General features: G+C 36.0%; 1 protein-coding gene across 1 annotated transcript; it reads right to left on the bottom strand.

Moving 5' to 3' along the window:
• Positions 1–2,542: 2,542 nt before the first annotated feature.
• LOC145033707 (uncharacterized) lies at positions 2,543–5,027 on the bottom strand. The gene is made up of 8 exons (XM_078982263.1): positions 4,639–5,027; positions 4,400–4,472; positions 4,064–4,227; positions 3,472–3,635; positions 3,312–3,380; positions 3,070–3,153; positions 2,839–2,920; positions 2,543–2,755 (listed from the first exon to the last, which is right to left on the bottom strand). Exons 3-5 carry the CDS (start codon positions 4,199–4,201, stop codon positions 3,341–3,343), a joined length of 342 nt encoding a protein of 113 aa, XP_078838389.1. The 5' UTR covers positions 4,202–4,227; positions 4,400–4,472; positions 4,639–5,027; the 3' UTR covers positions 2,543–2,755; positions 2,839–2,920; positions 3,070–3,153; positions 3,312–3,340.
• Between the last annotated feature and the right edge of the window lie 19,949 nt (positions 5,028–24,976).

Here is a 24,976-nt window from a genome sequence, read left to right as displayed (position 1 = left end):
ATTGATATTTTTAATATTATGTTTGCCTTTAACAAATGATGCACTACTAGAAAAACAGCCTTTTACGACGCTCATTGCGCGTCGTAAAAGGCTCAGGCGACACGCAAATGCGCATCAAGAAAGGCCCTATCACAAAGAGAGACAACGCTCATTTACGACGTGCAATTACGACGCGCGTTTACGACACGCAATGTGTATCAAGGAAGGTCCTGTCATAAAGGAAGACGACACGCATTCACATGTCGTAACCTTATGATGCGCATGTTAATGACACGCAATGCGTATCAAGAAAGCCCCTGTCAAGAAAGGCTATGTCATAAATGAAGATGACACACAGTTTTGCGTATCATAATTTTAAATGTTTAAAAAGAATATTATTTATAGATTTATTAATTTTCAATTTAAATTTGTATTTAATGTGTCATAATAGAAAATAAAATATCTATACAAAAAATACAATCCATTACATAAAAGTTTATGTCATACAAATAATCGTTCCATATATAGAAAAATAAAACAAATCAATAGAAGTTGTAACAAAAATTTACAAACTAATAGTTCTAATAACCTAATGTGTGCCTCACTGTAAACAAGATTTTTGCTGATTTTTTTAAATGTATACCTCACTTGTCTCCACTCTTCCTTAATAACACCACTTAAGGACTCTAAACCTATGAACTTGCTCACAGTATCTATATTGCCTGCAAAAAAAACATAACTACAAAATAAATGTGAAGATGGATTATCACAGTGTAAAAGAAGTAAAGAACCTTGAGCTTCCTCCAATGAGACACATGGGTAGTCAGACAAAAGAACACGAGGTTCTTGGCAACACATCTGATCTGAGTCTCTGGAGTAATCGATCTTTGTTCTTTGGCTTGCTGAAGGAATTGGTTACTGTATCAAGCAACACACACTGTCAAATTTATGTACTTTTTTATTTTTTTTAAAAGTGTTTTGATGTTGGAATTTTCTGTGTACTTGGGGCAGTGTTTGTTGGTTTTCATGTGACCAAACTGATGAATCAAACCATAAAATCATCACATCACAACATATGTAGACCATACTTGACCTTTGTATTTTATGTTAAAAAGGAAAAAGGCATAACATTTGTACAACATACTTGACCACAAGCTCCATATGCAAAACTCTCTCTTGCATTTTTCTTTGTATTTCCAACCTACATCAGGATAGATCAAGCAACAACTTATTGAACAAAATTATGTTAAAACTTTAGCTTCTAGCTCTTTTGTGTCAATAAAGAGAAAAAAGCAACTAACTTATTGAACAAAATTACGTTAAAACTTCATCTTCTTTTTTGGAACAGAAAACCATTGGATACAATGTAATCCATATATACAAAGAAATGAAAACAACTTGCTATAATCACATCTAGAAACAAACAAAAATTTTATAATTCAATAAAACAGAAATTACAACTTACATGCAGGAGCAACAACTATTGATGGCTACACGAAATCCATCAATGATTCCTTCTTTTTTTGCCCTAATATGTCTTCGTGTCGTGCTTCAGCCTTGATGATAGGAAAAAGAAAATTAATAAAATGGCGATCTTCCCCTTACTTTTACATTTATTATCGATTTTACTATTCTTGTTGATTCCATTTTTTTATTATTGTAATGTAAGCAAATGAAAAGTTTTAGTCACAAAGTACCCGTATTTTTTTTATATTTTGTAAGCAAATGGTTTCAGTTGCTTACATTATCATACTGATTTTCTTAAAACAATTGTATTTTGTAAAAGAACAAATAATTAGTTATCAATTTATGACATTATAGAAACATGTATATGGGGTTAACAGTTTAAAATTCAAAGCAAACAGTTCGTGACCTAAAAGCATGACGAAAAATACTTTTTAGGGATGAGAAATGTTTTTAAATTCAGGAACTAGAGCCTTAAGTGTACAATCAGCAAAACACAGGGGCAAAAAGTGTAATTTACCTTTCCAATCTCTGTTAAACCATCTCTGATTTGTCATTTATAGAGCCAAATGGGTTCAAAGCAGTTGAATTGTTATGGGTAAAACTGATTCTTTTGGTATACTTGGAAACTGGAATGACTAAACATTAGGGTATAAATATTATTTCTGCAATCAAGCATAGAGCATGGATCGAAGGAACCCACCCTAATGCTTTTCATTCCTATCAAATTCTATATGCTTGAAACCATCTTCATGTACTAATTTTCGTAATTTAATCTTACATACAAAAAATTTACCATATTAACCCCTATTTAATTTGTACTTTGTAGGAGCTACCTGTTGCTTTTGTTACATTTAGGTGACGTTGGGATGCTACCTTTGCTTCCCAAACACAACAACATCCAAATCCATGAACATGGAAGGGAATGTTCATCCATAACTAAATAGATGGAAATCCATGGATAGCAGCCTAATATATAAATGGTAACAAAAACACATTAAAATTAAAATAGTATAATTCCTTCCAGCAATTTCTCATTGTAAAGATAGATAGCAGAATAATGGAACACAAAATGACAAATTTACCCTTTATAAATTAAATATCACTTATACATCAATTGCAAGAGAACCTAGCTAAAAAAAATGTTATCTGCCAATAGTATAAGTGAAAATACATTGCTGTAAAGGAAATAAACCATAGCATCATGCTATAATTTATTGATTTATCAAAATAAAATGAAAAATAGCACAACAGCCTCATCATATGAATTTTTTCGTTATTTTCTTCTAAGCTAGTGGTCTCATTTATCCCCCTGTAAAAAAAAATTCAAATATAAATAAAGTAAAGTTCCTTTAGTGTAATGAGTAAAGAACATGAATAATATTTAGTATTTACCTTCTGACACATAGATAAGTTCCTTTAAATGGTTGCAGTCTCTCAAATTAGCTTCTGTTAGTTTTTCTACAATTTTCCCTGTCTAAACATATATAATATAAGCATGTGAATATTTAATATATATAACTTAGATGCTTCATTAAAGATTAACAAGCTACATGACTTTAATGTGCACAAATAAAGCCTGAATTAGAGAAACATATATAATATAAGCAGGTTATTAGTTATTACCAATAAGTATGCCTTGATGGAGTTGATCCTCTCAACTTCTGTAGCCAAAACAGAAGTACAAGTTGCAACAGTTGTCTCATTATACTACAGTAAAACCAACAGGCATTAAGAAAATGACATTAAATACCAAAAAAACATAATTTTCAGAACAAGATAGGATAACTGATATGATCAAAATGTAATTATAAGAACCATTTTCTAAACTTTGCAACTAAAATCAGGAGTAATCAATTAAGGCATACCTTTTCCAAGGAGGCGAGCCGATCCACTGTTAAAGCATCTGCTTGAACAGCTCCATAGTCCAAAACAAACTGTGAGACAAGGAAATTGAGTCAAGAAAATTCAAAGATTGTAATCTGTTAGTAGAACTCTGAAATTGAGACAAGGAAATTAACTAGGCACCTTCTTTTTTCTTTCAATTCATTTAACTTAACAGTAGTAACATCTTTCGGTTGTGTCTTCACTACCTTATCATCCTGAGCTTTGTGCAACTGCTTCAATTCCTTTATAAATTCATGATGTTCAAGTTTAGGGGCCACAGTTGCAGTATGAGTCCGCACATTCACCTGCATGTCACCAAAATACATATTCATGAATGAAAATATATAAAATGATTAAACTCCAAAGCAGGTTAGGTGTGCAAAATAGAGAACACCATAAGCTATATAAGCAAAATTACTAAGATGGTACTAGTTAGATGAAAATACCATATTCTTGATGAAATACATATTCTTGATGAACACCATAAGCTATATAAGCAAAATTACTAAGATAAAACAAACTAGTGATAATAAAATAAGTAAACAAACAAAATAAGATATAACTACCAAGATGGTACTTGTTAGATGAAAAAACCAAAACTACCCTTAATCAAACAAGGGTGAAGGTAGTAAATATTCATACTTTATTCAATTTCTTGGCCAATTTAGGGATCCCACAGCAATCTGCCACTCTATTCACAACCTTTCTCAAATCAAATTTAAGAATAAGTTACCTCTTGACAACGATTGACAACACCATCAGGATCAGCAATCCCAGCCATTTGAAGTGCATCTGAGTTTGCCAAATTTGAATTTGCAGGTGTAATGGCTAAGCTTATACAACATGGCTGCATAATGTAGGAGAGTATCATTTCACGGAACACATTAGAGAAGGGACCTGGACATGATGATAAAAAAAATAATAATCAAAACTATGAGTAAATTAACCTAATCACTTCATATAACCTAAAAAATTACAAACCCTAGAAGTTTATCTAGATTAATTTGGGGAAGTTGCATAGAAACTGAAACATACATAAGCCCTAGAAATCTATTAACACGTAAAGTACCTGATTGATGTCAAAAAGAAACTCCCAAAAGCGCTTGGCGACGCCTAATCATTGCGGTCCAAAGAAGCAGGATCTGCAACACGTGTTTTGCAACTAAAATATGAGAAAATCACAAGCTATAGAGAGGTATTCAGAAGTCGATAGAAAGATGGACGAGGGTATATGGAAATCGGATGTATCCAAAATTCAGAAATTAAGAGAGAGACAGAATAAATGATTCTTGAGAGTTACTGGCTTACTGCTTTGCCTCGTCTCCATCTTGATTCTTTCTTGAGATTCGAGTTTTGACGCTTCGTTATTCTAGGCACCCGATTACAGATCCGTAATTTCAATTCTCGCGCTATTCCCAAATCGATTGAAGTTTTGCCTCGAACCTTGCAGTTGCTGTGAGGAAATAAAAGCCCTAGTTGTTGGATGTGAGATTGAAGAATAAAAGCGTACGTGAGGGAGGCATTTTTGAAACTCTTGACTAAAATCACAATTATATGTAAGTGGGAAATAAAAGCCCTAATTGTTGGTCGCCATTTTGTGATCTTCAGGAATGAACGCGAGTTTTTAAGAAAAAAAATTATAGAATTATTATATGAGGTGCGGAGGTGTATAGTAGAGATGGTATCACGATTAGGGTTTGCAGAGAGAAGGGAAGAAGAGAACGAAGGGAGATCTTGAAGCGGGTATTTAAACATTTTAGAAACACGCGTTTTGAGTAAAAATCATAAAGCGACATTCAGTGAGGACGCTCATTTTAGATAAAGTGCCCTCCGTGTTTTTAATTTTTTTTACATGAGACCTTAAATTAAGGGCGTGCAATAATGCGTGACCAAAATCTTTAAATTTTTTGAAGAGATGACACTTTAATGTCACTCTCTTTTGCGTAACATAAATCACTGAGCGTCATGGTTTGCGCGTCGTAAAAAGGTCTGTTTCTTGTAGTGAATATCCTGGGTAGTTATATAATATATAACACTTTTTAATAGTCGATTTGTATCCAGTAGTTTGTAATCCCTTTATCAGTGTAAAATATTGCTTTTATGAATATGCAAGTAGCATGTTTTGGAGTAATAATATTGTGAAATACGAAAGTTGGGGTCTTTCAAGTTGATATACTAGATTCACTATAAACGATGTTATGATACCAATCTGTCACACCCCAAAACCAAGAACGGCAGAAACGTTCTGGGGTGGAGGACGTCATGTATAGTATCACAACACAGTATAATAGTAAACAAGTAAACAACATCATCCATTGCATTAAATATATAATTTTAATACAAGTGTGTTTTGTAGTTTATAAGACACCAGAATATAAATCAAAATAAAAGATGAGTCTTGTATACGCTCCATCTTCTCAAAAGCTGGCATCAATACCTATCTACCGATAACCTGAGAATACAAGTTATTTTGAAAGAGTTTATTAGCATTAAAGCTGGTGAGTTCATAAGTATTTAGTGTCTATGATTGTATCAAAATGTTTGAAACAATGTTTGAAGTACGAGTTTGTAAGCATTTGTAGTAAAAGTATGTGAATGTTTGTAAGTGTTTGTAAAAGTTTGTAACTCCTAGAAAATCCTGTATTTTCTACTAAAAGTAGCCTTCTTCCAAGGCACAACTGTTTGTATGTTTGTTTCTTGTAAAAGTGTGTAATTTTCCCAAATGTAACTATCATTATCAAACTATAGTTTGTACATTAATTTTTAAGTGAAGTGATCACCAAATAAATGTAAAGGGTAAATTAATGTATTACTATAGTGTTGTATTATAATAACTACTAGTGTACTAACTACCTTAAACCGGATTTACATCAAGGTATTATGTGATTAATTGTACCATACTATCAACTACGAACACGACAATATAAGTCATCAAAAGGTATGACATTTGGCACCCGAAGACCTGCAGGTCCCACTGTAGCTAGCAATATGGTGTAGGATAGTCAATCCAGTATAGATCTATACGCAAATTCACGCTCTCCCTACAGGAGATTCTGGTTACAACTCGGGCCATGGCAATGAAGCCATGCTCCGATACATTGGATCAAATTTATGTTATGGTATACTTGTATATGTAATGAATATACTTGTGTAATGAATGTATTGTTTCTCATCATAGTATCATTGTATAGTTTCTCGTAATAGTAAGTGTTGACTCATGAATGAATTGAATATTTGTATGGTTCATTGGACTAGAAGTAGTAAGTAGTATAACCCTAAACTATACCTATTATAGTTTACTAGTAGACTTGTTTGTATGACTGAATGTGCTGAACTGAGATAAAAGTCTTTATATCTATACACATATACATAATATATAACTAAGGATTCAACGACACTCGGACAAACAACCGAGTACTTTAAGTCCACAACCAAACAAGGAACAGGAAGTAAAGTGAGTTATCAGTCCTAATTCCTTCAAACCTTATTTATATAACTATATATGTAGTAGACATGGTTTTAACAATATATAAGTTTGAAAATTGTAAAAGAAATGTTTGGTATACAAAAGTGATTTTGATAAGAAGTTTAAGATGTAAAATAGTTTGATAAGCAGTTTGAAGTCATGTGTTTAATAAAACAGTTTAAAGTATGGAAAGTCTATTTGTATGCTAGTTATTAATCACATGTGATTGATCTAATAACTAACATGATTCAACTTGTATCCCCCCCCCCATAAAAGTGTCTGAAAATATTTAAAAGGTTAATTGAGGGGTATGAACTCACCTGTAGTGAGTAGATTGTACGGAAGTGTTGGACAAGGTGCTAGGTGTCAAGTGAAGACTTGAACACACACAATGATCCTAGTTAACATATAATAAAACATATACGTATCTAATTAGTCATTTAATAACTAACTAACCAAGCTAAGACACCCTAGGAAATGGAAACACATTGATTCAAGTGTTATAGGTACCAAAGGGTTGCATCTAAAGGTTGAATGGAATGACATTGGAGTTTATGGCCCAAGAACCACTCCTTATGGAGTTTATGGCTCATGGTCATTTCCCCATGATTTTATGGCCGTAAACTTATGGTACTCAGTCCCATTTGGTTTTTTGAGGTCTTATAAGTCAAGATTGAGCATCCATTGATCAAGTCTAAGCCTTAGGAAGCATTAGGGGCACAATATCACTACATTATAAAGTTTATGGCCTAAGGACCATTTCCTTATGTGTTTACGGTCGTAAAATCTTATGGGGACAAGGTTTCATTGATTTTTAAGGTCCTAAACACTTCAAGGAAGGATCAAGACTAGCATCCAAGGCTTAGGAAGGGACTAGGGTTCATGTAACACCACTTATAAGGGTTTATGGCCCAAGAACATCCCTTGGCCATAAAAACCTTTGATCATGTGTTTCTTGGTGTTTTCTAAGTGTAAACAAGTTTATTCTAAGCACACAATAAGCTAGGGCAAGTGTACTTACAAGATAGAAGCTTGATTGGGTGTTTAAGGTCCAAGAACACTAGTGTATGTTCTTGGTGTTCTTAGTGTTTTGAAGGACACTTGAAGATCTAAGTGAAAATCAATATTGAATGGATGAAACGATGTATAACAACTAGATGTTAGGTTATAACAACAAATCAAGTTAAGAAACACTTACGTTTTCGGAAGATCGGGTGAAGAGTGGGATGATACTTGAAAGAGAATGGTAAGTGTTCTTGAGTTTGGAAGTTAAGAAATGAAAGAATGGAGAGTAAACTCATGCCTAATGCATGACTTTGCGGCCTTAAGAGAGTTCACGACACAAACCCTCTTTGTTTGGCTATGAACACCAATCTAAGGTGTTGATTGTTCCATTGCTACCCCGATATCCTAGTAATTACTCCCTTTTATCCATTCGTTTCAAGAATAATTATTAAAAATACTCAAACGGACTTTAAACCGACTAAAAATTAGCAGAAAAGTATTTAAATTCTAATTGATGTGCTTGACTGTAGGGTTTGTACGAATAAAAATTTTGGGTTGTCACATTTACCATCCAGGTAAAGAGAACATTGTGGCAGACGCTCTGAGTTGCAAGTCAGCTGGTTCTTCCACACCAGCAACATGTATGAGGATATCGTTGGATTCTCCGCTCTTGAGTTTGATTAGAGAGGCTCGGGCTGAGGGCATGCTACCAGAGAACTAGAAGCTAGAGAGGGTCAGGAGCGAGAACGCCCGATTTGTGCAGGATAGCCAAGGATTGTTGACCTGATGCGGTTGGGTATAGGTTTCGATGCCTGGTGCGGTTAGACAGACGGTTATGGAGGAGGCTCATAAGTCTCACTTATTTATTCACCTGGGAGCCACTAAGATGTACCGGGATTTGAGTTTAAGTTACTGGTGGTCGTGTATGAAGCCAAAAATCGCTTGGTACGTCGAGAGATGCTTGACATGCAGGATGGTCAAGGCGGAGCATCATAGGCCACATAGTAAGTTGTAGCCTCTAGAGATTCCCATGTGAGATAGCATGAATAGCATTGAAATTTAATCCGGGTTTGGACTTGATTTAATCCCACAAAGCAGCACCAAAAACTCGACTATTGATCTAGTAAATACCACAAAAAGATAGCAACACGAGGTGGCACAAAGGGAGGGGTGGTCGAAGGCGGTGATGACGATGGTAGGGCTACCAATTAATGTAGCATTGTTGCCATTTCTTTTCTCTCTAACAAATAATGATAGGAGGGGTGAGACAGAGCATCTGGCAGGGGGTGTTGGGTGGTGGCTGGACGTCGAAACACAAGAAGAAAGAGGTGGCTGGCAGTGGTGATCTTCGATGGGTGATGGTGATTCTTGGTGGTGGCTCTAAACTGAGAGAGAGTAGGAAATTAAGAGTGGGAGATTGAAGATTTAATGTTTGTGAATTGGTGTGGAAATGAGAATCCAAGGTCCTCTTTTAATAGCCTTAGTAAACCTCATGCAAGTCTCTAGCCATACCATCCAAGCTATCCCCTTATGGAAAGTCAAACACTTAAGATATGTCTATGTTTTGTATCATTGAGGTGAAAGGGTAGCGGAGGAGGTGAGGGGATGATATGCATGTGGGAATGGACAATAGAAGAAGAAAACTTCTCTGATTTTTCTACTTCCTTACAATCATAGGTGGTCATGGTGATTTCATTAATCACAATAAGTCCTAAAAACATTCCTAGATTTGTGTGTCAAATTCCCGAACCCAATTTTTTTTTTGAAAGGGGTGAATGATAGAGCCGAGTTCAAGGATTCCAAAACCCTGAACAGGTAAATTTTTCAATTTGTAGAACTCTGGAAAATCGCGTTGAAAGATTCACCTTTAATTGACCAAAAATGTCCGATTTTTCGACTTTTTCAAAAAAATTGATTAAAAATATTTCGAGTATGGAATCAAATAATATATAATAACCTGTATCCAAAAACGTTCTCAACATTTCCATCTGAGTTGTACAAGTGTCTCAACGGATCAAAACGGTTTTTGCATATTAAAGAAAGTTAGTATTATACTGGTTTGGTTTCTTATAATGGTCGTATATGTTTTCGTACGAACTTTGTTTTGGACATTTTTTATATGTATGGACATGTGTGAACATGTACTATGAGACTAGAGTGTTTTATTTGCTCACAACTTCATAATATAAATTTTCAGTTTTTTACACATATTAACTAGGGTTACAGTTTGTATTGCATGTTTCGTTTACGGTTTTCCACAATTGGAAGTAATATATGATCATATATCTTATTTTAATTGTAATGACACTATTTGTTTTTCAAAATATGCCTTTAAACTCAATAGGTTAGGTTACAAAGAAGTTCGCGGTGAATTGATTCTCTGCAGTTTTAGACCTAAATTTCGGGATGTCACGCATTAGGAGAGATAGTTAATAGCAATAAGGATGGTAGTAATAGTTCAAACCATCTTTATACTTCATCGGGACATGACCAGGATGGTAACATAAATTCGAATGCAACTGTGTCAAATCTTGTAGGCGGTTTAGCTGGTAAAGCAATAAATCTTCAACCTGATTTGCTTTTTTTATGATCCTCTTAATTTTTTTAGGAAAACAATCATGATGATCATACTTCTCTAAAACAACACTTTTAGGACCTATGCGATCGATTCATGAGTCTAAATTTCCTCAAAGTTTTGATTATTACAATATTGACTGGAAGTAAAAATATGTTATTGAATGATCTATAAACTATTCTTTTTTAAATCCTTATTTTTTTTGTTTTCTATGTAATCATAATAAAACTATTGGGCGAAGATCTTATCATTAAGTTGCTTTAGATCCAAACTGGGCCAAATCAATGAATGAGGAGATGGAGGGTCATTATCAAAATCAAACATGGGAAGTGACAACTTTACCACCTAATAGGAAAACTATTAGGTGTAATTGGGTTTTTAAAATTAAATACAAGTCTAATAGTGAAATAGAAAGGTATAAGGATAAATTAGTAGCAAAATGGAATAATCAAATAGAGGGAATAAACTGTGAGGAAACTTTCTCTCATGTAGTATAAATGGTTACTATTAGAATTTTTATAACTTTACTTATAATTCTAACTAGAATTTGTTTCAACTTGACATAAACTTTGCTTTTTCTATATAGTGAACATAATGAAACTGTTAATATGAACTTACATATTGGTTATCACACTAAATGTGACAATAGGTTTTCCAAGTTGTTAAAATATGTGTATGGTTTAAAACAAGCTCAATGTAAGTGGAATGAAATATAAAGTTAAAACCTTTTTGAAATCAATTTATTTGATTAAATATTTGGGTAAACTAAAGTTATTTTTAGGTATTGAAGTTACTGATGTAGAAAATGGAATTTTTTCAACTCATAGGAAATATTTCTTTGAAATGCTACATGAATTTGGGATGTTAGGTTCTAAACCTGTTAACACGCCTTTGGATCATAATATTGTTATTATGAATGAAGATGTTGACAATTCTGACTCCTTTTTACATAATATTATTAAATTTCAAAAACTAATTTATTTTGACTATAACTACACCAGATATTTCATATATTGTTCAGGTTTTAATTCAATATATACATAGTCCTAGAAAATCTCATTTATACTTTGCTATGAGATTATTATGGTACCCTAGTCATGGAAAACGATGTAATGTATCAAAATCTAAGGATTTGGTTCTTAAAAGTTATGTTGATGTTGATTGGGCTAAGACTTAGCTTTTAGAAGATCTCCTAATGGATTTGCAATTTTTCTTAGTGATTCACTTATCTCTTTGAAAAGCAAGAAATGGGAGACTATTTCTCGCTCCTCTATTGAATCAGAATAGCATGCTGTTAATTCAGTTTCTTATGACCTTATTTGGATTTTGAAATTTTTGTCTAATTTGAATGCTAAGAACTTAATTCCAATTCCTATTTTTTGCGATAATGAGTTTGCAATTAAGTTAGTTCTAAATCTAGCTTTCCATGAAAAAACTAAGCATTTCGATATTGAAACTCATTTTATTAGAGAATATATTTCTAAAGGAATTGTTAATGTTACAAAGATTGGATCTCAGGAAAATATTGTTGATATTTTTGCAAAAGCACTTGTGTCTTCTGAGCATAATTATATTTGTGGAAAAATGAATTTCATTGATCCTTTTTCAAAAATAATTTTTTCAATTCAAAGATTAGTTTGAGAGGAGGTGAATCATCAAGTATCTTATTTCAAACTTTTCACTGAAATTTGTCTTTGGTTTTATTGGAATAGTTTAAGGGTTGTTTGGTAAGTTTTATTGGTACCAGGGTTGATATATCTTTTCTTATGGATTGTGTATATTGTATTTAGTAGTTTGTGTTGACTAAGCTTCTAACTTTACCGATATACACATGCGGATCTATTTCAGGTTAAGGTTGGGTGGAGTTTACTTGTATTTGTGACATGGTTTCATACCCAGAGTATATATTTGTGTTATGTGTGTGTTTATGTCATTAGACACAGATTTTTCACACGCACGCCTGCTCTTGTCTCACATTTTAACTCTTGAGTCTATTATGCTTTCTATTCAGATTAAGGTTTCTATAGTCCAAGAGTTATATTGTTCTTTCTTCTTTGTTCTTCGTGTTCTTGAGTGTAGAATATGGTGAATTTTGTACCGAGGAGGATTGTATTGAAAATGAGACAATCTATAGTGATTTTTTGTCTGTATGTAATGAAAACCAACTGGTACTTATAATAAAAAGGTTGTTGATGTTGTGTATGTTCGGTTTGTTTTCTTATTAAAAATCCTTTTTTTGGAATGGGTTAATTAAAACCAATTTTCCAACATTACTTGTCTACATAAATGAATTGAGGAAGACAATTCTAAGCTTTCATACAAATTTCTTGTTGACAAATCGACAAAGTTAGCAATGAGTGGCAAGTAGATAATGTGCAAAATTCTTAAATTAACAGTCCAAAATCTACTACAATCTAATACACCAAATAAAACTTGGGAACGTGACTTATTGAAGTAATTAACTTTTTGGTTTGTTCACATCTAGGTAATAATTCTTTTTGTACACATCTAGGTAACAAATTTTTTGGAAGTAGTCACATATGAGCATTAACTGTAACAGGTTACATCCGGTCATAATAGTCATATATGAACACTTCCAAACATGAACAAATCGAAAAGTTAATTACCCTGATAAGTCAATTTATTTTTCTTTTTTTATTTTACCTTCTAATTTTGATTTGGTATAAAATTTAACCTAAAGGGTAAATATTTTTAATACAACACGATTTTGATAAATATCTTTTTAAAATACACTACTTTAGTACTAACAAAAGAAATAAAAAATAATAATAATAAACCCTCTAGATTTGACATGAAAAAAACATATCATCGTTTTATAGAATTTTATTATTTACGATCCTAAATATAAAAATTTAAATTTATCAGATATTACAAATTCTTTAATAAGTTAAACCTTAGAATGTTGTCAATAGAGTTTCAGGTTTTGATTTGTATTTCAAGTTATGATTTTCAGTTAAACTTGTTCTCTAATTTTTCTTTTTGATATCAATTTTCTTTTCCTACAATGATTGTAATGCATTGGTTGTGGTGGTGGAAAACTCGATGAAAAGACAATGGTTTGTGCTGTAGGTTCGTCGGAGTTGAGAGACTAAAAAATGGATAGTGAAGACGTCGGTATCATTAAAGATGGAAATGAAATAGAAGTTAAGAAGGATGAAAGATGAAATGGTGACAATGGGACCAAGATTAAATTTCTTAAATGTGGCTTCAGGTTTAGGGTGAAAATATACAGACATGTAGGGTCTATTAATTATATATATATATATATATATATATATATATATATATATATATATATATATATATATATATATATATATATATATATATATATATATATATAAGAAAACTAATTAAAAAATATAATAATAAAGGTACAATAGTCTTAAGACAAAGATCAAGCACAAAACAAAAATAAATAATAGGAATCATCCTAGTTAAAAAAAGTTATTAACCAAACGTACAAATTACCCCAAACCACAAGATCATTCGTGTGATTTGCTCATACCTTTTTGTTTTGTTCATATTTGGATAATTTTTTTTTGTATATATCTAAATAAAGAACTTGTTGAAAGTGTTCACATATGACTATTATGACCGGATGTAATCTGCTACAACCTGTCATAATGATCATATACGAATGCTTCAAAAAGTTCGTTAGCTATATGCATACAAAAAAAAAACATAGTTACCTAAATATGAACAAATGACAAGTTAATTATAAATAGATTCAAAAGAATTTTCATATATAAGAAAAAATATAAAAACCTAAATTGCAAACTTAAAAGAATTTTCATATATAAATAGATCCAATCAATTGATTTAAATTGTTTTCAGAAAAAAAAAAAAAAAAATTGCTACAATGCAATATATGAGAAAATTCATGAAACCATCTACATGACAAATAAATACCTAATTTTATAAATAGGTATTTCTTATAAAAAATAAAGTAAAAAAAGTTTTTATATAAAAAATATAAGATTTTTTTATGGAAAAATATGTTTTTTTTTTGTATAAATATGATATTATCAAGAAAAAACACATTTGAACTTTTTCTTGAGAAAAAAGTTCTAAAAAAACTAAAGTTATGATGAATTTATAACATAATTCTAAAACATGGAACAAAAGGGTAAGTTTTGGAACAAATTTGTAATAAAGTTTAAAATCTAGGCCAAAAGTGTAAATTTTAAACTAAATTTGTAACGAATTTTTAAAATGTGGGTCAAAAATGTAATTTTTAAATGTTAGATGACATGCTGACTAGGTCAAATGGCTAAATTGAATACGATTACCGGTTTTTTGGGACTTAATTGAATAAAAAAATATATAATGACTAAATCGATTATAAAACAAATACGTAAAAGCTTTATTGCAGTTCCATAAAACTTCTACAACTTTGTTATTTGTGTCCCGCACTCTCTGTTTAGGATATAATTTTATCCTTATAACATATTTGAATATTACTTATTGTTGGATGTGACTTTGAAAATTGAGGATCCAAAATCCAACCCACTTGAGAAGAGAGAAACTCTACACACCATATCGACCCTATAAGTCATAAGGGTTTCAATTGTATTATCATTTTCAAGGTTATGAATAAGAATACTCACTCATGATATGCATGTAAATGTTATGTTAACTAAACCATGTTCAATACTTTGTCTGTATACGTGTTTTTTTCTCGTTCAATCCTGAAAATGGGAAGGAAAGAGAACATATATGAATTTGGGGATACATGATATATTAAATGCACGTATGGACTCCCACTAAATGATATTGTGATCCATTTCTTGGAATAATATCGACAAAAGCCTCAAGTATGCTAGGTCGAAGGTTCCAATAAATAATATAGACGTTAAAAAATAATTATAGTTTCCGGTTGATTGAAACATAATCATTGAAGAAAACAAGGAAATTTTAAGTGTGAGAAGTCTACATTAAAAAGAGACGGCCCTCAAACAAACGAGTGGAGAGGTAGTACATATTGACTTGGAAAAGGAAAACCTTTTTTTTTAATAATATATTCCGAAAAATAATGTCTCTATCTCTATTATTACGGACGAGATGGTATTTTCACTATATAAAAATAATAAAAAGTCCATAAAATATATAATAAACGTTAAAAATCGGGACGTCACCGTCCAATACTAGATCAAAGAGCATCTTCATTAACTCCCTATGGGAGGTATCGTTGACACCGACAAATAAATTAGAGTAAATTGTAATTTTGTCCCTATAGTTTACTAAAAACTACGAGTTGGGTTCAAATATTTTACTAACATATATGGCCCAAATTCGAAACATGTATGTAGACAAGTTGGGCTCATATATTTTACTAACACATGCTATTTTATGTGAGGATACATTTATTATTTTACATATCTTTAAACAACAGTTAAGAAAACAAAGTAAATACAACCTTTATCCCTCCCATCTCTATCTTACAATTCTCATCTTGCTCATGATTTTCACAATCCTCACCGGAATTCTGCCCTCCTCACCGAAATGCCACCTCCTTGCCAGAATGAAACATCATTAGGTCTGAAAATGTGAGCTAACGTTCCAAATCTGACCAGTAGTGTCAACGTTAGCGTTAACGGACATTTATGGTTTTTATTACGTAGTTAACATCTAGAAAAGGCGAAGGGAGACAACTACATTCCATATCAGAAAACCATGGACATCCATCCTCTTATCCACCGATTTTGTTTTCATTAGGTTTTTATTACTAAAAATATTAGTTGTATTCAATAGTATACATGTGTTCTTGTTTTTAGGAGGTTTACACATCTGTAGAGTTAGCGTTTGGAAAACCCTAATCGATTTTGTTTTCATTTTCCTTTTTAAGGGTTCTCAGATCTACTAAAAATCAATGTTCATACATATCATATTAGGTTTTTCATCACCTAAGCTAAGTTTTTCAATGGAAGATTAGGTTTTCAAACTTTCAGACTATCATTAGGGTGTTTAAAGTGCTTTTATCCATGACAGATCTAGACTTTCTGGTAGTGTTCGAACACATGGCGTGAATATGGTAGTGGTCAGATAAAAATGATGGTCTAGAAAACGATGGTGGTTTGGTTGATCATATAGAGAGATAGAGAAAACAATTGAGAAGGGTAGGTATGTGATATTTTTAATTTTAAATAATAAAATAATGGGAGAGAAATATGTAAAATTATAAATATGCCTTCACATGAAAAGAATGTGACCAACTTAACAAGATAAAGATAATGATAGTTCACTCAAGGGACCAAATCTACATATAAGTTTCAATTTTGGACTAGTTGTGTGATTAAAAATAAAATTGGACCCAACCTACACCTTTTGGTAAACCTCGTGAACCAAATTTGTATTGTGTGTGCCTGTATGTGTGTGTATACGTGTATATATATATATATATATATATATATATATATATATATATATATATATATATATATATATATATATATATATATATAGAGAGAGAGAGAGAGAGAGAGATGAGTTACTTTGAGAATTTAAAGATTTGCAGGAACCCGAAAACTCTTATGTGTTGTTTCGTTCACAAAATGTTTCTAAAGGCATTGTAATATGAATTGTAAGAGGAATTTGTCATAAATTTGATTTATATTTCATATATTGTTTGCTTGACATGATATAGAATTGTAATTAATTTCTGATGTTGTTTGGTTTGCAGAAAATAGAGTTGTAATCTATATAAAATGAAAAAAATTTCCAAATTTGTCTCTTAAGCTTAATTTTACTTTATTTTTTATCTTATATGTAAGTATATATTACGTATACTATAAAAAGAGTATATTTTCATTTTAGAAAAACGCAAAAATGGTCCTTGTGGTATGCATTTTCTGAGGTTTAGTCCAAACCTCGACTTTTTTTTGCTTCGTGGTCCTTTTCAGCTAGTATTGTTACGGATTTGGTCACACAGTAAACTAAAATGACTTTAATACCCTTGGGGTATTTATTTTCTTTTTTTCTTTCATTTTTTTTTAAATCTAATACATATTTATTAATTCAAACAATTAAAAAAATAAGAGGTATCTCTCTCTCTCTCTCTCTCATTTTACAGCCACCACAATAAACACACACTCTCACACATAAAGACTTTCAATTTAGCTTCCAAGTCAAACCCATGGAAAAATTAGCACACACTTACGAAATCAGCAATAGTTTGAGTGTGTGTAGTTTTTTATGTGTTGAAGAAGGAGGAGATTATCTCATAAAATTAGTGCGCCTTGATTTCAAATTCAACACACACTTTACTAGATTCATATATTGTTTTTGTTGTTGAGTCCCATAGACGATTGTAGGTTAAACCCAAAACACACATCATTGATGAACGATCTAATGAGGAAGGAAGACCAGCCAACGATGCTTCCTAGAAACCCACTTTATCTTCTCTGATCAATTGATCTTCAGCCCCCCACTTTATCTTCTCCGGACTTGGTTAAATATTCTTCTAGGTTTCGGTTTACATTATCTCATCTTTTAGGTTTTTGATTTGCACCAAGAGGGGTAAAATCAGCAACCACAAAAACCCTTTAATTATAGAAATGAAGATCAAATCAGGGAGGCCACGAGTTTTAGCTTCCTGAATTGTTCGTGGAGGCGAGATTAGTGACGGAGGCTTGGTCTCGCCGGAGAAATCATACCAAGTTTTTCAACAGGTGGGTTCAATCAATTCAGTCTGAGGGACGATTGATTAATAGGGGAAGAAGATGATAGTTGGGGAATGGGTTTTAATGGTTTTCCAGCATGAGAAGGAGAGCCTGCTACTCTGAATCCTTCAAAATGATTTCTTCTTGTATACATGTAACATACACGTTCTGTTATCGTGTTATGTAATTATTAAACGTGAATTATATTGAGTGTTGAGTTCTAACAGATAGTTTTAATAGAAATGAAGTAAAACTATGTTTAGAATCACTCGAAAAATATTGGAAGTCTTATGAGATTCCAATTAAAAGCCAAAAAGTGAAATTTAGTGAAAATATAAAATTTGAAATAAGTGAAATTATATTTATTAAAGTTGTAGAGAATCTCGTTAGAAGCATTTAAGCGAAAACTTCATCGAAATCCAAGTTATAATGAAGAAGTTATAACCAATCGAAGATCCGTGATAAAACCGGCAAACACTATTTCGCGTAAAAAGTGAGTTTTCGATAAACTACTTTTTAGCCTTAGTGATCTAAATGAAAGTTGTAGAACTTGTGAAATTAATGAACTTTCTGTAACATCCATAAATTTTACGCCAAATTTAAAATGTTTCAATCATAAATAAAAACCAAATAGCATTGTTTACAAAATGTTTTCAAATCATTTTCCATCAGAGTGTCCCAAAAATCATAACATAAGGATGAGGAGTGGTATGGTCACGCCTTCGCCTTTCCATGATCTACTGAAGTACCTGAAACAATAAACCGAAAACTGTAAGCCTTAGGGCTTAGTGAGCTACCCCCAAAATACCAATACCACCTTGACACTACCATATCAGAAATATTCAATTAATCAACATGCATATTGGGCCATCGGCCTGACTGGACCACCCTACCGGGCCTACAGTCTGTCTGAATCTATCCCGAGCCTTCGGCATGACTGGGCTGCCACATGGGCCTACAGTCTCCCCGGACCGCTCAGAGGGTATATTGGCCTTCAGCACAAAGCAGGACCGCCTCAACCCAACCACAAGCAAATAATCATGTGCGCATACTATCATATACTGACATATACAAACATCAAACATATCTATCTCACTGATCATCTATCATAGAATTCTCTTGTAACTAGAGTACCGACCTAGCAGGTCATTACACATACCAATCCCTACGGATCATAAGAGCACAACATACTGTCTACCCCGATTCCGATCTAACAAATCATAACCACATGTAGTATACCATAAAAATAACAACTAAAGGGACGACTTTGGTTTCGTAGACTCTATCGATATAGTGAGGATAACTCACCTCGCAGATGTCGACTCGGAAGGAAAACTCCAACTCGGGGATCACTTGTCACCGACTCCACCACCTATTATCATAGTACAATATACTCGTAAGTCCTTAACCTTATAAGGTACTCCATAACCCACTAGTCAACCCCTGATCAAAGTCAAAACCCTCAGTCAAGGTCAACAGTCCATGTTGACCCCAACTCTTCGAGTACCCTCGGATACTCGTCGAGTTCCTTAAAGTACAATCCAACTCACCGAGTCATTGAGGTGACTAGTCGAGTTCCTTCGATTCTCGTTCAAACTTTAAGACCACTCGTCGAGTTCCCTCCTTGCAACTCGACGGATACACACACATACATATTCTAGGGAAAACTCATCTGACTCGCCGAGTTGTTCTTCAACTCGTCGAGTTTATGGCAATCTTCATCGGATTCGCCAAGTTGTTCATCCAACTCGTCGAGTTCACGACCATCTTCATGTGACTCACCGAATCAACCTTGCGAATCGCTGAGTCCATTCAGTCCTTTATCCATACAGATGCGACTCCAAATCACAAATCCAAGCTTCTAGGGTATGCTTATCACGTAAAGTTGCAAACTTTACGCGCATGCATGGCTATAAAGGCTCTAAATTCCTATTTTAAGTTCTTAATGGAACTTCATGCTCAAGAGGGACCTTAATCATGACCAAAACTGAAACTTTATGCTTCTAGAATTCAAGGAGGGTCTAGATCCGAAGTTACAACTTCAAATCTAGCCCATAGCTCATCATACCAACTTGAAAATCCATAAAAGCCCTAGAAACTTAACAAAAGGGAAAAAGGGAAGTAAGGATTGGCACTTTGATACCTCCAAAGGATGCTAGCTGAGGTAAATCCTGCTCCCCACGCCTTTCTTGCTTCAATTCCTTTGCACTCTTAGCTTTCTTCCTCCAAGATTCAAACACCACACCAAGGCGCACACACACACACACGTATTACGGTTTTAAGGGGCTCTCAAAGACTGCAAAGTGGCCAAAGGAGGCTAAGGCTCCTTTAAGTAGAGGTGAAAACCCCGGGATTTAGGGTTTCATATGCCAGCTCCAACTCGCTGAGTCCCAATATGGACTCGTAGAGTAGGTCACTTAACACGCGATCTCATCCAGTTGCTACTTGACGAGTAGGTCAACCAACTCGTCGAGTAGAGCTTATCCTAATAAATCTTATTTAAGCAATACCTGAGAATCGGGGCGTTACAACTCTCCCCTACTTGAACTAGACTTCACCCTCGAAGTCCGCTGGAATAAACAATGTCGGGTAATGCTCGCGCATCTCCGCCTCCAGCTCCCATGTCCACTCGGATCCCTTCCGATGTTCCCACTGTAGCTTTACTAAAGGTATTTCCTTGTTCCATAGAATCTTCTTCTTCCATTCCAAAATAGCCACAGGCCTCTCCACATAGTTCAGGTGCTCATCGACCTAAATGTCATCCAACAATCCACTGCCTCCTGGTCCATAATACATTTTCGCAATTGCGAAACATGAAATGTGATGTGGATCCAGCTAAGATCCTCCTGCAGCTCTAGCCTATAAGCCACCCTGCCAACCCTGGAAACAATCCTGAATGGCCCAATGTAAAGGGGACCCAATTTTCCCCTCTTCCTGAAGCGGATCGCACCCTTCCAGGGCGAGACCTTCAGAAGAACCATGTCACCCACCTGAAATTCCAGCTCAGATCGGCGTCGGTCGGCATAACTTTTCTGTCGGCTCTGAGCGGTATGCAGTCATTGTCTAATATGTTGTATCATCTTGGTAGTTTGCAGAACTACCTCTGTCCGACCCATCACCATGTGCCCAACCTCACCCCAGCAAATTAGGGTCCTGCACTTCCGCCCATACAATAGCTCGAAAGGCAAGGCACCGATACTGGAATGATAACTGTTGTTGTAGGCGAATTCTGCAAGCAGTAGGTGGGAATCCCAACTCCCACCAAAATCAATGATGCACACCCTCAACATATCCTCGAGGGTCTAAATGGTCCGCTCACTCTGCCCATCAGTCTGTGGATGGAACGCTATGCTAAAATGCAGTTTCGTACCCAGTTTCTCGTGGAACTTCTGCCAAAAATAGGAAGTAAACCTGACATCTCGATCGGAAACGATAGAAACTAGAACCCCATGGAGAGAGACAATCTCTCTGATGTACAGGTCGGCCAACTTCTCTGCCGAAGAACTCTCCCGTATGGCTAGGAAATGGGTACTCTTGGTCAATTGATCCAGGATGACCCATATAGCATCGAACCCCCTTGCTGTCTTCGGCAACTTTGTGATGAAATCCATCACGATCCGTTCCCATTTCCATATGGGAATCTCCAGAGGCTGCAGCTGATCATGCAGCCTCTGATGCTCGGCCTTGACCATCCTATAGGTCAATCACCTCTCAACAAACCAAGCGATATCTCGCTTCATGCCAGGCCACCAATTACTCGAACTCAAATCATGGTACATCTTGGTGGCACCTGGGTGAATCGAAAAACGAGACTTATGATCCTCCTCTATCACTGTCTGCCGAACCCCTCTAGACATCAGAACCCAAACCCGACCGTAATGGGTCAACAACCCGCAACTATCCTGAACAAACCAGGTGCTTTCGCCCTTAATCCTCTCAATCTTCCAGTTCTCTGGTCTCATTGCCTCAATTTGAGCATCCTTGACCAAACCCACTAGCAGGGAATCCATCGATATCGTCATACACCTGGCTGGGGTCGAGGACCCAGCTGACTTGCAGCTCAGAGCATCCGCAACCATGTTCACTTTACCAGGATGGTAAAGGATCTCACTATCATAGTCCTTGACCACATCCAGCCACCTGTGCTGCCTCATGTTTAGGTTCGGCTGATCCATGATATGTCTCAAACTCTTGTGATCCGTGTATATAGTACAACGGACCCCATACAAATAGTGCCTCCGAATCTTGATAGCGAAAACCACCGCTCCCAACTCAAGATCATGTGTAGGGTATCTCGTCTCATGCGGCTTCAGCTGCCACGATGCGTAGGCTATCACTCCTCCAATCTGCATGAGGACTGCCCCCAAGCCTATGATGGACGCATCACAAAATACCATAAAATCCTCAACTCCATCGGGGAGTGTCAACACTGGCGCCTCGCATAAACATCGCCGAAAAGTATCAAATGCCCTCTGGTACTCAGGGCCCCACCGGAAATCCACCCCCTTCCTCGTTAGACGAGTGAGAGGTACGACAATCTTGGAGAAATCACGAATGAATCTTTGATAATACCCTGCTAAAACCAAGAAACTCCTGATATCCGAGGAACTAGACCTCTCATAACCAAAACTCGTATTTCGAGAACTTGGCATACAACCGTTCTTGCCTCAGAACCCCCAGCAGTTCCCTGAGATGCTCCTCATGCTGCTCTTGGGTCTTGGAATACACCAAGATATCATCTATGAGCACAATGACCGAGCGATCGAGCATTGGTTTGTAGACTTGGTTCATCAAATCCATGAATACCGTTGGCGCATTGGTGAGCCCAAACGGCATCACCACGAACTTGTAATGACCATAACGAGTCCGAAACGCGGTCTTCTCCATGTCCTCCTCTCTCACCCTGACCTGGTGATATCCTGACCTCAAATCAATCTTGGAAAACCAAGTTGCACCCTGCAGCTGATCGAAAAGATGATCTATCCTTGGGATTGGATAACGGTTCTTCACCGTTAACTTGTTCAGCTCCCTATAGTCAATGCACATCCTATGCGAAGCGTCCTTCTTCCTGACAAAGAGGATCGGTGCTCCCCAGGGTGAATTACTCGGATGAATAAAGTGCTTACCCAACAGCTCCTGCAACTGAGATGATAGCTCCAGCATCTCAGGCGGTGCCAATCGGTACGGTGCCCTGGTGATAGGGGTCGCACCTGGCACTAGATCAATCCTGAACTCAACCTACCTCTCCGAACGTACTCCAGGTAACTCCTCCGGAAACACATCAGCAAACTCCCTCACCACCGGAACCTCAGAAATTGAGAGCTGCTCTCTAACCCGCATATCTACCACATACGTCAAATAATCAGAACACCCGTGCTGAATATACTGTCGAGCCCTAGCTGTCGAACAAAACGATGATCCCAACCTGGTGCCCTCACCATATACTACAAGTTCTCCCAATTTGGGATTTGAACCACCATCCGCTGTCCCTCACAGTCAATCATGGCGCCAAAACGGCTAAGCCAACCCATCCCTACAATCATGCACACTTCCCCCATAAGGATAGGAATCAAATCTATCGGGAAGGACACCCCGAAAATCTCCAACTCGCATCCACGGTAGACCGAAGAAGCAGAAACCCCGTGCTCGTTGCCGATCGAAACTCGCAACGGACACTCAAGATCATCTATCGGCACACTAAAACCTCTAGAGAAGGTCTGAGATACAAACGACCGACTCGCCCTCGAGTAAAATAATACCAAACCGGGCAAATAATTCACTAAAAATGTACCTAATCATAGGTACAATCAATAAGCATAACACAAATACAATAACTAAGACAAAGAATAGAAACGTACCAGCAACCACATCCGGTGCTGCCTTGGCCTCCTCGGCCGTGAGCTAGAAGGTGCGGCCCTGAGCCTTCGGAGGCTCCACCTTGAACTTCCTCCCATCTCCAATCCTCACAGTAGTTGGCGTGGAACCCTGCGCCAGCTTGGCGGCAAGCTGCAGACAATTGGTCTTCACATGACCAACCTGATGACAATGATAACAAATCCTCATATCTGCGGGAGGGGTGGACTGATGGTAATCCCTGGCATAGTGCCCCTCCTTGCCACATTTTTGGCACCCACCTCCTGCTCTACAAACTCCCGAATGAAACTTGCCACACTTTCCACAAGTGCGGTTCTGCTGAAACCTAGACCGTGTATCAGCGGTCTTAGACCGCTTAGGCGCCGGCTGAGACTGTGCCAATGCCTGACGCTGCTCCTTCAACTACAACTCTATCTCTAACTCACGCCGCCCCGCGCCTTCCTAAAGATCCACGAGGGTATCACAACGTTGTGTAGCCACAAACTGTCGTATGTCCGTCTTGAGCATACTCAGATAACGAGTTATCTGAGACTACTCTGATGCAAACTCCGAGCAAAACATAGCCCTCTCAGTGAACATCTAGGTAATCTCCATCACAGACTCCCCATCCTGCCTCAATGTCAAAAACTCTTGCGCAAGCCGCTCCCGCTCAATGCGTGGAACGTAGCAGGTGCGGAACATATCTCTGAATTGCTCCCAAGTAATAGCTGCCCGCTGATCATCAGTATACGACCTAGTCGTCAGCCTCTACCAGTCCTTTGCCCCAAGCCTCAGCAGGTTCAGGGCACACCTGACCTTCTGGTCAGCAGGACATGAGCACGTGAAGAAATAGCCCTCCACGTCATATAACCACCTCATAGCCCTAATCGCATCCTATGTACCATCAAACGTCGGGGGCTTCGTATTATCGAAGTCACGGTACTTGAAACCCCTGTCGGCTCCTCCTCCAACCCCTGTCGTAGTTACAACCGAAGTGGCTGCAGCGGCAGCTGCCTCTGCTAGAGCTGCATATCGCTCATCAAAGTACTCAACCATCGTAATCTT

Source organism: Lactuca saligna, chromosome 3 (genome assembly GCF_052625555.1).
Source record: "Lactuca saligna cultivar CGN05327 chromosome 3, ASM5262555v1, whole genome shotgun sequence".
Lineage (NCBI taxonomy): Eukaryota > Viridiplantae > Streptophyta > Magnoliopsida > Asterales > Asteraceae > Lactuca > Lactuca saligna.
This window is presented reverse-complemented; position numbering and strand designations above follow the sequence as displayed.

Bases quoted from the DNA above. Each gene is read 5' to 3' on its own strand.
- LOC145033707 (XM_078982263.1), bottom strand. From the start codon at position 4,201: ATGATACTCTCCTACATTATGCAGCCATGTTGTATAAGCTTAGCCATT. The intron at 3,636-4,063 runs GTAACTTATTCT...GGTGACATGCAG, and splicing joins TTGTCAATCGTTGTCAAGAG to GTGAATGTGCGGACTCATAC. The intron at 3,381-3,471 runs GTGCCTAGTTAA...CTTGTCTCACAG, and splicing joins GAATTGAAAGAAAAAAGAAG to TTTGTTTTGGACTATGGAGC.